Below are 13,198 nucleotides of genomic sequence, written 5' to 3'. Positions count from 1 at the left end.
TTTATTTAAAATCCTAATTTCAGCTGCTGTATGGAAGACATAGTAACAGGCATCTCTGGCACAGAGAAGCAACTGATCCAGATGGAATCCGTATTTAGTTTTACAAAGAGTACCCTATAGCAGTAGCACCTTACTTAGCTCAGAATCACGAATCTCTCACCAAGTGCAAAGCCTCAAGCAATAAGAAAAAACTGCAGGTGACTCCTATATATAAGAAGGGTAAAAGAGCAGACTTGCAAAATTATAGACAAATATCCTTAACATTGGTTTGCTGCGGAATTCTTGTACATATTCTGAGTTTCTTCAAATAGAAAAGCTTATATCCACAGATTTAGAAAGCATCAATTGTGATACAGCAAGATTGTTGTATCCCATCTGCTATATTTGTGATCCCTGATATTAACTTTTTTGCCTTATTCTAATTTTCTCTTCATCTCCAAATGCGTAATTAAGCTTTCCCCTATTTAAATTTATTGTTTGTACATATGTTAAGGCTAGGCTGATTCCAGGAATACCATCAGTATTCCTATAAAGTATGTTAGTTAAAAATTACAGTTAATTAAAGTTAGCACTGTAGTTTGATATGTGAAAAACTTTGTGAGTTAGTCAGCTTAATTCCATATAATGATCCATGCCAACAGAAAGCTAAGCATTGCCACCTTCCTGCAAAGTACTTTAAATTATTGGAAACTAGCTGACTGAAGAAATAATCAGCATTCCAATTCATAAGCAGCCCCAATTCCATGAAAGATTTTGTCATAGCCCCTGTTACATACAAAACTTTGACTACATATTTTTGATACTTTAATTTTTCTGTACAAAATTACATACATTAGTTAATTAATTGCCTAATTAGTGATTCCATGTAATTTACCCTAATTTGTAATATGGTGCTCATACATATAAACAAGGAGATTCACAATGTGTAAGGAGAAGAGCACCCATGAATTTCTGATTAGCAACATTTCCTATACATCAAAACGATTTCATATTCCCAGATTTTCAGTGTTACACCTAAATATTTAATCACTCTGATTATCTCAAGCAGCACACTATTAATGCAGTATTTGAGCAGGACAGAGTTGTTTCTCCTATTCGTCTGCATTAATGTACATTTTCCCACATTTAGAACAAGCTGCCGCTCATCACATCAACTAGCGATTCTGTCTAAGACGTCTGGGATCCTCCTACAGTCACTCAATGATGACATCTTCCCACACACAGTGGCATCATCAGTAAAAAGTCACAGACTGCTGCTCATCCTGTCACTCAGATCGTTTATATATATGGAGAATGAAAGTGTTTCTATCACATGACCGTGGCATGTTCTCGATGATACTGTAGTCCATGATGAACACTTGCCATCGAGGATAACGTTATCCTCGATGACAAGTGTTTCTCAGAGACAATAGTATCTTCAGGAATGCCCCACTTTTATTCTCCATATACATAAATGATATGGCAGACAGGATGAGTAGCTGTCTGTGACTTTTTGCGTGTGACACTGTGGTGTATGGGAAGATGTCAATGTTGAGTGACTGTGGGAGAATACAGATGACTCAGACAGAATTGCTAGTTGGCATGATGAATGGCAGCTTGTTCTACATGTGAAAAAATGTACGTTAATGCAGATGAATAGGAAAAACAATCCTGTAATGTTCAAATACAGCATTCATAGTGTGCTCCTTGACACAATCATGTCAATAAAATATCTAGGTGTAGCGTTCAAAAGTGGTATGAAAAATAATGGGCACATAAAGATGGCAGTCGGGATGCGAACAGTCAACTTCCATTTATTGGGAGAATTTTGGGAAGTGCAGCTCATCTATTAAGAAAACATGACCCATTCTTGAGTACTGCTTGAATGTCTGGGAACCCTACAACATCATATTAAAGGAAGACATTGAAGGAATTCAGATGCTGCTAGATTTGTTACCAGTAGGTTCAATCAACATGCAAGTATTATGGAGATGCTTCATGAATTCAAATGGGAATTCCTAGGTGGAAGATAATGTTCGTTTCACCAAATACCACTGAGTAAATTTAGAGACCCAGCATTTGAGACTGATTGCAGAAATTCTATTGCCACCAATACATTTCACAGCAGGACTACAAAATAAGATAAGAGAAATTAGGGATCATGTGGAGGCATAAAGACAGTCATTTTTCCCTCGCTCCATTTATGAGAGGAGCAGGAAAGAAAAAGACTAGTAGTGGTACAAGGTACTATCATCCATGCACCATTTGGTGGCTTGCAAAACATCATGTATGTATATGTTGTGTATATTCTCAAGCAGCACCTCACTATGCAGAGCATCAGTGTGTAATCAGTCTTAAGAGAACATTGTCCTCATGTCAAATGTCACATCTGGTGCACGTGTATTCTGCAGTACTGATAAGAATTCTAAATGAATTATTATTTAAGATCCTATGTTCTTTTATACAGATTATGATTTATGGCATGGAATGTGTAAATGTGGTTGACATGAGGACAATGTTCCCTCAACAGGAGTGAATATGTATTGTATGGATGCATGGTGTCTGTTCTTTCAGACATGTCCAAAAGAACAGGCACCACACATTCATACAAGTGATTCACCTCAAAGGGTAACGAATCCACTACTTTTAGTGTGATTGTACAACTGCGTCCAACCTCCTGCAGGAATCTCAAAGTAGCAAGCATGGAGGACTTAGACAATCACTGCAGATAGTTGGCACTAGGTGAGAATGTGGGTTGGCTGAGAGGTTTGCCAAAATAGTCCACGCAATCCTGATAAACACTGAGTCTGGATAGTGCAGTGATTAATGCAACTGGCTAATAGGCAGTCCTGCACATATTTTCACTCATCACTGTTGATTCTGCATAAAGTCCTGATACAATTGACATCAATAGTTTCTTCACTTTCCTTTCCTTTCTCCCCCTCCACCTTCAATTTACATAATATGTATCACAGTTGCGGATTCCACGCTGTGTTTTCCTCTTTCGGTCATGTCCAAAAGAAAAGACACCATGTACTAATACATTTGATTCATCTTGATGGGTAATTAATCCACCACCTTCAGTGCAGATACACAATGGCTGCTCTCCAGTGGAAATTTGAAAGCAGCAAGCATGGAGGACATGGATGGGGACTGCGGATAGTTGATACTAGGTTAGACTGTAGGTCAGCCAAGAGGCGTGCCGAGATAGTCCACACAATTGCGATAAACACTGTGTCCCAATGGTGCAGTGGTTAATGCAATTGCCAGATAAGCAGGAGATCCATGGTTACAATACAGGTCCGCCCGTCACCGCTGACTTGGCTTAAAATCTTGATGCAAGTGAAATTGATAGCTCCTTCTCTTCTTTTCCTTTCTTCTCCCTCCACCTTCAATTTACAGAATATGTACTGATGCACTTCACAGTGATTTATTAACTGCGAAATTGTGATCATAAATAAATCACTTTATTAAGAGTCCAGTTAGAAAAAGTTGTCACTTCTATAGTGCTGCAGGACTGTGGATGATAGTAAACAGAAATATATATATATTTCTTTTCTTTCTTCAAATTTCTTGTGTTATGTTAGATGGGAGCTTTGCACCAGAGTACATAACTACACAATGAATCACAGATAAGAAGGCAAAGACTACATGAAAATCATTTACCCTGCTCAGTATGATCAGTGACCTGATCCCAATTTAACATGTGGATAAAACATTCAAGACAATTTCGAAAACTGGAGGATTCAACACACAACACTGTCTCCCAAATCAATGTCTGGTACCTCTACCCTCATGATAGCAGGAATGAATTGTATGTAGAGGAGACTATAAAAGATGCTGAAACTTTTGTCCAACACAATCTGCTAACATACGCATGATCCTGTGTATATGGTCATATAGTGTACAGTGTGTATAATACACATGCAATATTCATGCCTTCTACAAACACTAATATGTAATATTACTCTTCCATTAAAGAATATTGTGCTAGAAAATGTGCATGGCTTACCCTGTTCCCTTCACCAACAACATTTGCTTCCTGACGAGCTTGTCCAAAGATAGAGCTGTCCATAAACTTATCTGGAAACACTTCACTTAGAGGAGGCAGCGGTATATTTCGTGTGTCTGGTCGATGAATAATGGCAATTGACAGTGCGTAAGCATACATGTATGGGTTTATGCGGTCACGGCAGTAGATTGACAAGGACAAAAAATCTTCATATGTGCGCATTCCTGAAAAAAGGTAAAATAGTTTGTGAGATGGATGCTATAATTTTAATGTAAACATATTCAGCTTAAAATGGTGTCTCATTTCTGCAATTGATTTTCGTGTTCAGAGTTACAAGAACTTTTACTTCTAAATTACTGGTACCCTCCATATCCTCAGTATTCCCCTCCACAACATGAGAACTACCATTTCTCTTCAGTGCAGAAAGTGTCTTCAGTCTTATACTTGTATGTAAACAAAACAGTAACAGTTTGGGAAATGTTATTCTTTACCAGCATCTACAAATGAGATCATTTACCCTCCCCCATTTTCTACCAAAACAAATAAATAAAAAGAAAAGAAGTCACAACAATACAGCCCTTGCTGGAACACTAGCTGTGTGTGTGTGTGTGTGTGTGTGTGTGTGTGTGTGTGTGTGAGAGAGAGAGAGAGAGAGAGAGAGAGAGAGAGAAGAGAGAGAGAGAGAGAGAGAGAGAGAGAGAGAGAGAGAGAGAGAGAGTGTGTGTGTGTGTGTGTGTGTGTGTGTGTGTGTGTGTGTGTGTGTGTGTGTGTACACGTACAAGTCTGAGAAGGCCATAAATTTGTAAGCTGCAATACTACATTACAATTCGTTTTTATGTACCTCTCACTGTGTGGGGTAGCCGTGTGGTCTGAGGCACCTTGCCACAGTTTGTGCGGCTCCCCCCCGTCAGAGGTCCGCGCCATCCCGCAGACATAAGTGTGTGTGTTATCCTTAGCGTAAGTTAGTTTAAGTTAGATTAAGCAGTGTGTAAGCCTAGGGACCAATAACCTCAGCAGTTTGGTCCAATAGGAACTCACCACAAATTTCCAAAATATGTACATTTCTACCACTCAACTGGATTCACTATTTTCTGAGTATTTATCATTCACTACTCCATTGTTGGCTTCACAATTTGATTGACAATCTATGAGTTCAGCTGGCAGGTATTTTAGAAGGGGTGTTCTTATTAACATCCATGCTGTTTACAGTTATTTTGTTTCATGTCCCATGGATCATTTTGCATGATAAACTGTAATGATGTGGAACAATTCATTTCACATTCACATCACAAATTAATTCCATAAATATGGGTACATGCTGAACATATAACAGTTTAAAAAAATACAGATAATACAGATGTGGGTTGTTAGTAATTCCTACACACCACCTTTTGCACATTACAAAAACAGAAATTCTTCTACAGAATAGGAGATGCCAAGGATAAACTTTTTCAGTTTGTTTTCAAATTTTACTTTGCTGTCTGTCAGATATTTTATATTATTTGGTTAAGTGACCAAAAGTTTTAGTTGCAGCAGTGTGCATGTCTTTTGTGTTACAGAAAAATTTAATGTGGAGCAATAGATGTCATTTTTCCTTGTGATATTGTAATTATGTTCATCATTGTTCCTTTTCAGCTGCAGTGAATTATTTAGAATGAACTTCATGAGGGAATAAATATACTGTGCAGCAGCAGTCAGAATGGCCAAGTCCTTAAATAAATGTCTACTAGATGATCGTGAGTGAGCATCACATATTATTCTTACAGTACGTTTTTGAGCAATAAAGAGTTTTGTTTCTTAAAGTTGAGTTACCTCAGAACATTGTACCATATGACATTCTTGAATGAAAATATGCAAAATATGTCAACTTACTGATTTGTCTCTTCTCAAAATTTGCAATGATTCTAAGTGTAAATGTGGCTGAACTACGTTGTTTTAGGAGTTCCAAAATGTGCTTTTTCCAGTTTATATTCTCATCAGTATGGACACCTAAGGATTTTGAAGTTTCCAACCAGATTTTTATGTCCTCACCATGTGTTACACTTATCACTGGCATAGTACCCCCAGACACGCAGAAGTGAATAAATTGTTGCCTTTTTAAAATTTAGTGTGAGACCATTTTCAGAAAACCAGTCAATGATACTTCTAAGAACAATGTTTACTGTTTCTTCTGTTTCTGTGTGTATGCTTGGGCTGATCACAGTACTAGTGTCATCTGTTAAAAGAACTAACTCTGTTTGTTGTGTATTAGGCAGAAGGTTGTTTATATACATGAGAAGCAATAGTGGACCTAAACTGAGCCATGGAGAACCCCATATCAGATTCCTTTGCACTCAGAATTATATCCACAGATTATATAGGTCGATCGTCAGTTCCCACTGTCTGGATGTGCTGTTTCTTTATAATGTTCTATTTCTCAGACCCTCATTTGCTTTAGTGTTCTGAGAATTGTCGCATTAATTACATTGATGAAACAGATAATTTATTGAGCTTCTAAGTAGTGACAAGCAAATTAAACTGATAAAACAGAAAATTTTCTGGCCTACAGAAAATAAACTACAAGCCAAACTGTGGAAAATTCATGACATCTTACATTTAGTTTGAGAAATAGTTACAAACAAGCAGTTACACATCATAAAAAGCTACATTTCTCATTTTAAACAGCTTAAAATGTCCTGTGTAAGAGCTGTGTGCTTATTTGTGCTGGTTCAAAAAAATATTTATCAGTCTCATTAAAAAAAGAAAATACATTAAGAATATATTTGTATAATGACCATTAAACTTCTCTGCTACACTACTCACCCATAAATGTTTCTACAAGTCTTTCTGCCATTCTTCGATGATGTGGTATAAATGGAGAGAAGTTCTCTTTACGACCAAGGCTCATAGGAAATGACAGATCAGGCAGTGTGATGGACCGCACATCTATTTCTATTTTATTTGAAGGTCCACCCCACCTATCAGCTAAATCTGAAGCTATTGGCTGATAGCGTGATGGCTGAAAATGAAATGATAAAACAAATAACAGTGACGTGACATTTAAAACTGGGAAACATCCTAGATTTTCTGAGCCTTTTCTTCTAATTCATGCAAGCTGTGTGCTGTTGAGAGTTCTCTAACATAATAAGAAAATATTAGGAAATTTCTACTACATTCCTAACAATGAAAGAACACGAGACCATTATGACTGTTTCTTGCTTGTTATTTATGAGGTGTGTTTAGGAAGTATTGAAACTCTGGTTGGCAGAAATATATTAGTTGATTTGGAGATACAGAACCCTAACCCTCTTCAAAGTAGTCTCCTTAGCAATACACCAAATTCCATTGCTCATGCCATTGTTGGAAACACTTCTGGAAAGTGTCTTTTTGAAAAGTTATCAATGGGGGTCATTGCATTCTGCATGATGTTTTCTCTTGATTCAAATAATGTTCATTTCATGGGCATTTTCAATTTGGAAAACAGCCCAAAATGACATGGAGCCATGTTGGTAGATAGCCTGACTAACGATAGGAATGTTGTGGTTGGTGAGGAATCAGATGTGCAGAAAGTGCAGGTACATTATTGTGACAGCTACCAAGTTTTTGCTGTCCGCAGATCCGGTCATTTGTGCCACACAGCTTGAAGAATGCGACAAAACGAGATGACTGCATCTTGGATCTTGGTTTCTGGGATGCACACGTAAAACCACATTTCATCACCTATGATCACAGTGTTGCAGAAAGACCTGCAATCTCATTATTTCAGAAAATTGGATTTACTGTTTGCTTTGTCCAGCATGTCCTGTGCAGTATGCAGATGGGATAGCTTATGCTCCTTTTTCAGCAGTTTAGGCATAAGTGATATTCTCCTCATGCACAATCTGTTGGTCAAAATTGAATGTACCATTCTTTGGCATGTTAAGTGTCTACCTGAATGTGGTCCACTGTCCACTGATGTGCTTGTCATCTTTGAAGAGGTTATACCACTCCTTTATCTATGCCTTGTTCATTGTATCATTCCCAGAAGTCTGTCAAGTCTTGTGAATGCTTTTCACTTGGGTACTGCCAAGCTTTTGGCAAAATTTTGTGCAAATCACTGCTAAATATATCCCATCATTTTACAACTTACTGGAAACCAATTCTCTCATAGGCTCATTGCTAGCAGCTGATGTTTTCTGTTGGCGGGAAGAAATTCACAGCTGTGCAAAAATGCCTGCACCCACATCTCCACTGACGAAAGTATCCTATATTTCATTGGTTTACACAACAAACGTCTGGAACTTTTTCAACACAATTTGCATAGTGTCATCAGTGACTCCCTATCCTGATTACATACATTGACAACTTTTTAAACTTCCAGTACATACAAACAATGGAAAGTTCTGGTTGGAATGTCAACAGTTATGGAAAGGACAGATTGCTATTCACTGTAAAGATGACACGTCGAGTTGCAGACAGGCACAATGAAAAGACTGTTACACAATGAGTTTTCAGCCAAAGTCTTCTCCAGAAAACAAAGGAAAACACACACACACACACACACACACACACATTCACTCAAGCAGCCACACCTCACACATACACACATGACCATGGCTGGAGATAGCAGTCATGTGCATGTGAGGTGTGGCTGCTCAAGTAAATCTATGTGTGTGCATTTTTTTCCTTTCTTTTCTGAAGAAGACTTTGGTCAATAGATTATCCTTTTCGTAATTTTTGATATTCCAACACATACACGTTTTCTTCAACATGCACTGATAAGCCATAACATTATGACCATGCTCACCATGATGTTATTTGACACCTGGTGGCACTGCAGGCATGTGACATGGTAACAAAAGTATATAAGCAGAGCAGACATGGACAGGGGATCACCCTAGCGAAGATATGGGCTGCAAATGGGGAAATCCATTGGGGTAAGTGAGTCTGACAAAGGGCAGATTATTATTATGCAGAGTCTGTGAACAAGTATCACAAAAACAGTGAAGATGGTCAAATTTTCACATGGTAGTGTTCTGAGCATCTGCGGAAAGAGGTAGAAGGGCAGTGAAACTGCCACTAGATGCTAAATGGTTGAATATCTGTGATTCTTCACACAACATGGAGTCCAGAGGTTTGTCTGCTCAGTAAAATAGGATACATGGTGATCTGTGGCATCTCTGACGAAAGAGCATAATGCTCATGCATGCACAACTGTTTTGGAGCACACTGTTAATCGTACAGTGTTGAACGTGGAGCTTCACAGTAGATCACCCCATGTGTTCACATGTTGACCCAACATCATCATCAGTTATGACTGCAGTGGGGATAGGACCAACAGGATTCTACCATCAAACAATGGAAACATGCCAGCTCTTCATGTGAATCAAATTTTTGTTACACTAGGTCAATGAACATCTCCACAAATGCCGTCACTGAGGTAAACAGTGGTTTGAAATGTGCAGCACACCACGGACACAGGTTGATGGGAGCAGCATTATGCTATGAGTGACATTCTCCTGCTCTTGCACAGGACCTGTGGTAGTAATTAAAGACACGCTGACAGCTGTGAACAACATACAATCCCTTCACGCTTGACATCTTCCTCAACAGCGGAGTCATTTTTCAGCAACATAATTGTCCATGTTTTGGACATGTGACTGTGCTACATTGATTTGTGGAGCATTATAGTGAACTCACATTGATGTCTTGGCGACCAAATTCACCTATGTAAATCCTATGGAACCCATCCGGGTTGCTATTGGGCATCATCATCGCATATGCAAATTAGTGAGCTGTTATTTACGCAAATTACATGACTTGTGCATAGACATCTAATGCCACATACACCCACAAACCTACCAACAAGCTGTTGGATCGCTGATATGCAGAATCATTAATGTATTTTGTTCCAAAGATGAACAAACAAGCTATTAAGCAGGTGGTCACAATGTTTTGGCTCATCACTGTAAACTTGTAGCCAAATTAAAGAACTTTACATTATCAGTTTCAGTCTATACGACCATATTTAGATGTATGGATGCATATATGACATAAACGTTCAATAGTAGATACAATTTCTATACAAAAAATGTAAAAGTACTCCGAGAAGATTTGTGGTAAGAAACAAAATCTGAAATTCATATTTGTGTCAGTGGCTCTGGTTACAAACCTGTGACAAAGATATACTAATGACACCAAATATGAATCTCAATGTTTGTGTTTTACCATGAAACTTTTTAGAGTAATTTTATAATTTTTGTAAAGTTTTACATCTACTATTGAATAAATTTTTGTATATACTCATGAACTTGAAGATAGTCTCACAGGCTGAAACTGATAGTGAATAAAGTTGCTTAATTCAGCAGCTGAAAGTGTTAGTCACAATAACAAATTTCACGATAGCAAAGCAAATACTAATTTCAAAACCTTTGGGAAACTTTTAAAGTCATATTTACAGCTACGCCACTTTTACATCATCAAAGAATAATTCTGCATATTAATCTTTATCTATGTTTAAAAGTATGAATCATATTATCTGTAATTTCAAATATGTATGCATAGAAATCCCTTTTACCTGCATGCATATAAACTGACTCATTCAATGTCTTATGCATAAGACACTTTTGTAGTCAAAAGGACTGATAAAAATGAAAAATAATACATGTCATTTCTACAATACCTGAAACTGTTATTAAGAGACTGAACTGATTTATTTCATAGAGAAGTCTAAAGCAACAGTGTGTTCCACATTCATCCTGTTACTAGTAAGCAGTTTTTCATCCTTTTTCAGTTTGAAACCAAAGTCATGATGATTTCTGAATGAATGAATACTAAAAAGAGGATACAATAAAATGGAAATGTGCAGCATGTATTGTGTGGATCAGTTGAACAAGCATATTATTTCAGCCCATTATTTCTATGTTTTGTTGCATTTCTATGTTTTGTTGCTGTTGTTATATTCATTTCTTAATTATTTAAAATTATGAGAACTGCAATGTTTAAGATGTATTCTTTGAAAGTTCTACTTGACCTCGCTAGTATTGTTATGCAATAAAACTACACGAAGAAGAATTTTGTTGACTGTGTTAATACTGTGTGTGTGTTTTCTGGAATGTCTTTTTGTACGTTATATTTGTGAGTGGATGGGGTGTGGGTATTCACAATTTTTGAAATGGCACTTGCTTAAAACATACTATAAAGCACATAGGCTACTACAAGCACAGTATGTGCCATTACTGGAAGCTATAAAACTAAAGAAGGACAAGTCTGAGAAGAAATTAGAATGCTACAGACCTTAAACAAAACCAGTATTAAACATTAGCAGAATTTCATGAATGCTACAATAATAATAATAGAAATAAAATAATAACTAATGGAGGAGCAATTTTATCATCACTCTTAAAAATGACAGGCATGTATTAACAGGGTATTAGTGTCTGCATACTGCAGCTTCCAGAGAGAAGGCAAGTGCCCATTAAAAAAAATCATTTAAACTGAAGATTTCCTTATACATGATACACATATAGATATAATTAGACACACTCTAAAGTATGGTCTCAGTCATTAATTCACAATAAACTCACCAGATACTCAGTTGGGAGATTGAACACAATTCTGTTTTCTATTCCTTTAGGAACAAACAATGGCTCTGCAATGCGGTCAAACATAAGAAGAATGTTTTGAGGATCACTGAATGATAAGGAACTTGATTGTGATTGCGAGAGGCTGAGCCGACCTCTAGCGGTGTTTAGTGATAATGTCTGCGACTGCGACTGTGCTTGTGACGCCTGCTGTGCCTGAAACAAACAAAAAGAAATAGGTTTTCTATTATTTGAGTGATACATTGTTTCAAAACATTGTCAACATCATCTGGGTATCCTACCAGTGAGCAGGTCTTCTTTCCATGTAAAGTCTGTAAGTTGTAGTCTCTTACGTCCTTTGCACTAGCTGATACCATGACTTTCCTTCATTAATTCAGATTATGAGCATGTTTTCAGGTTGACTCTGAACAGTGTCATTTGAATAGGAAGCTATATTAGTATAGGCCTACAATAAATTGAAGGAAAGTGGAAAGTGGGAGACAGCTTCAAATCTGATGAATTCCTTTAATGAACATAGGAGAGAAAAATGGCACAAAGAAACCAGGGACCTTGACACCATACATTCCAGTAGAAAAATTTGGACACTGATTTTCAAGCTGGGAGAAGATCCTTCCCACAATACAAAGAAGTGACACAATCACCAGGCACTTAGTGAGAGTTTCAAGGGTTCTGGCAGGTAAAGTAAATGCTCAGAAAGAAAAGAACAGCTTCCTGAAATCAAGAAATCTCTGCAATCTAATCCGTAATCCTCTTCTCTACTTAAGGTCACTGAACTGGAGACAACCCTTAACCATACAAAATGTAGAAAAACTGTTCATTAAGTTCCAGTGTGATTGTGTCTTGACGATCGCACCTGAAGATGGCGGCCAGATGGATCGCCGAAATATCGTGTACTGAAGACGATCATATCCGGCAGCACACCCATGAAGAGCATAATGAGGGTCTCATAATGGAATTTATGAAAACAATATCTTGTAAGACTCTAAGTAACCTCTTTTGCAACGTGTTGAGCCATTGGTGGTTTAAATTAGGCCAAGGTGAAAAGACAAGAATATATAACGTAATCAATGACAGCTTGCCTGAAAGCTCTGTTCTTGCTCTGGTGTCATTCAATCTCTACACAGCAGACCTGCCAAACTCGACCTGCCAGAAATTACAGTATGCAGGTAACCTTTCAATTTCATACCAGAGTGAAGATCTTTTGGAATGTGAAGACCACCTAACAAACAGCCTCACTAAACTTTATGATTATTTTCAGACACGGAGACTTAGATCTAATGTTTCTGAAACAAAAGTATGTCTTTCCTATCTCTCTAATCATCTAGCAGCAACAAAGATCAGCCCACAGTCAAGTCCTCTTGGCATAGTCAAATACAATGATAAGCCAAAATAGATGGGTGTCATGCTGATAGACCATAAACATATTTCCCATACAGTTAAGAAAGTTCAGATACAAGACAAGTGAAACTGAGGGCAGTACAGCAAAAGCTAAAATGCTTAACTCCATTTGCAAGTGTTCTTTACAAAGAAAAACCTGGGATAATTGGCCCAATTTAATCCTCGCACCACTGAAAAGATGAATTAAATAAGTGTGAGTGTCAGTGGTATTGAGAAACAGCTGAAATTGTCAAAACTGAACAAATCT

At 37.5% G+C, this 13,198-nt stretch overlaps 1 protein-coding gene across 1 annotated transcript in view; it reads right to left on the bottom strand.

Moving 5' to 3' along the window:
• Positions 1 to 13,198, bottom strand: part of LOC126284215 (phenoloxidase 2-like) — a 112,744-nt gene that overhangs the window by 82,770 nt on the left and 16,776 nt on the right. The window contains exons 2-4 of the mRNA XM_049982986.1: positions 11,536 to 11,748; positions 6,794 to 6,989; positions 3,992 to 4,215 (exon numbers count right to left, since the gene is read on the bottom strand). Of these exons, the coding sequence (XP_049838943.1) occupies positions 3,992 to 4,215; positions 6,794 to 6,989; positions 11,536 to 11,748 (633 nt within the window). The remainder of the gene's footprint in view (positions 1 to 3,991; positions 4,216 to 6,793; positions 6,990 to 11,535; positions 11,749 to 13,198) is intronic.

Source organism: Schistocerca gregaria, chromosome 8 (assembly GCF_023897955.1).
Source record: "Schistocerca gregaria isolate iqSchGreg1 chromosome 8, iqSchGreg1.2, whole genome shotgun sequence".
In the NCBI taxonomy this organism is placed as follows: domain Eukaryota; kingdom Metazoa; phylum Arthropoda; class Insecta; order Orthoptera; family Acrididae; genus Schistocerca; species Schistocerca gregaria.
This window is presented reverse-complemented; position numbering and strand designations above follow the sequence as displayed.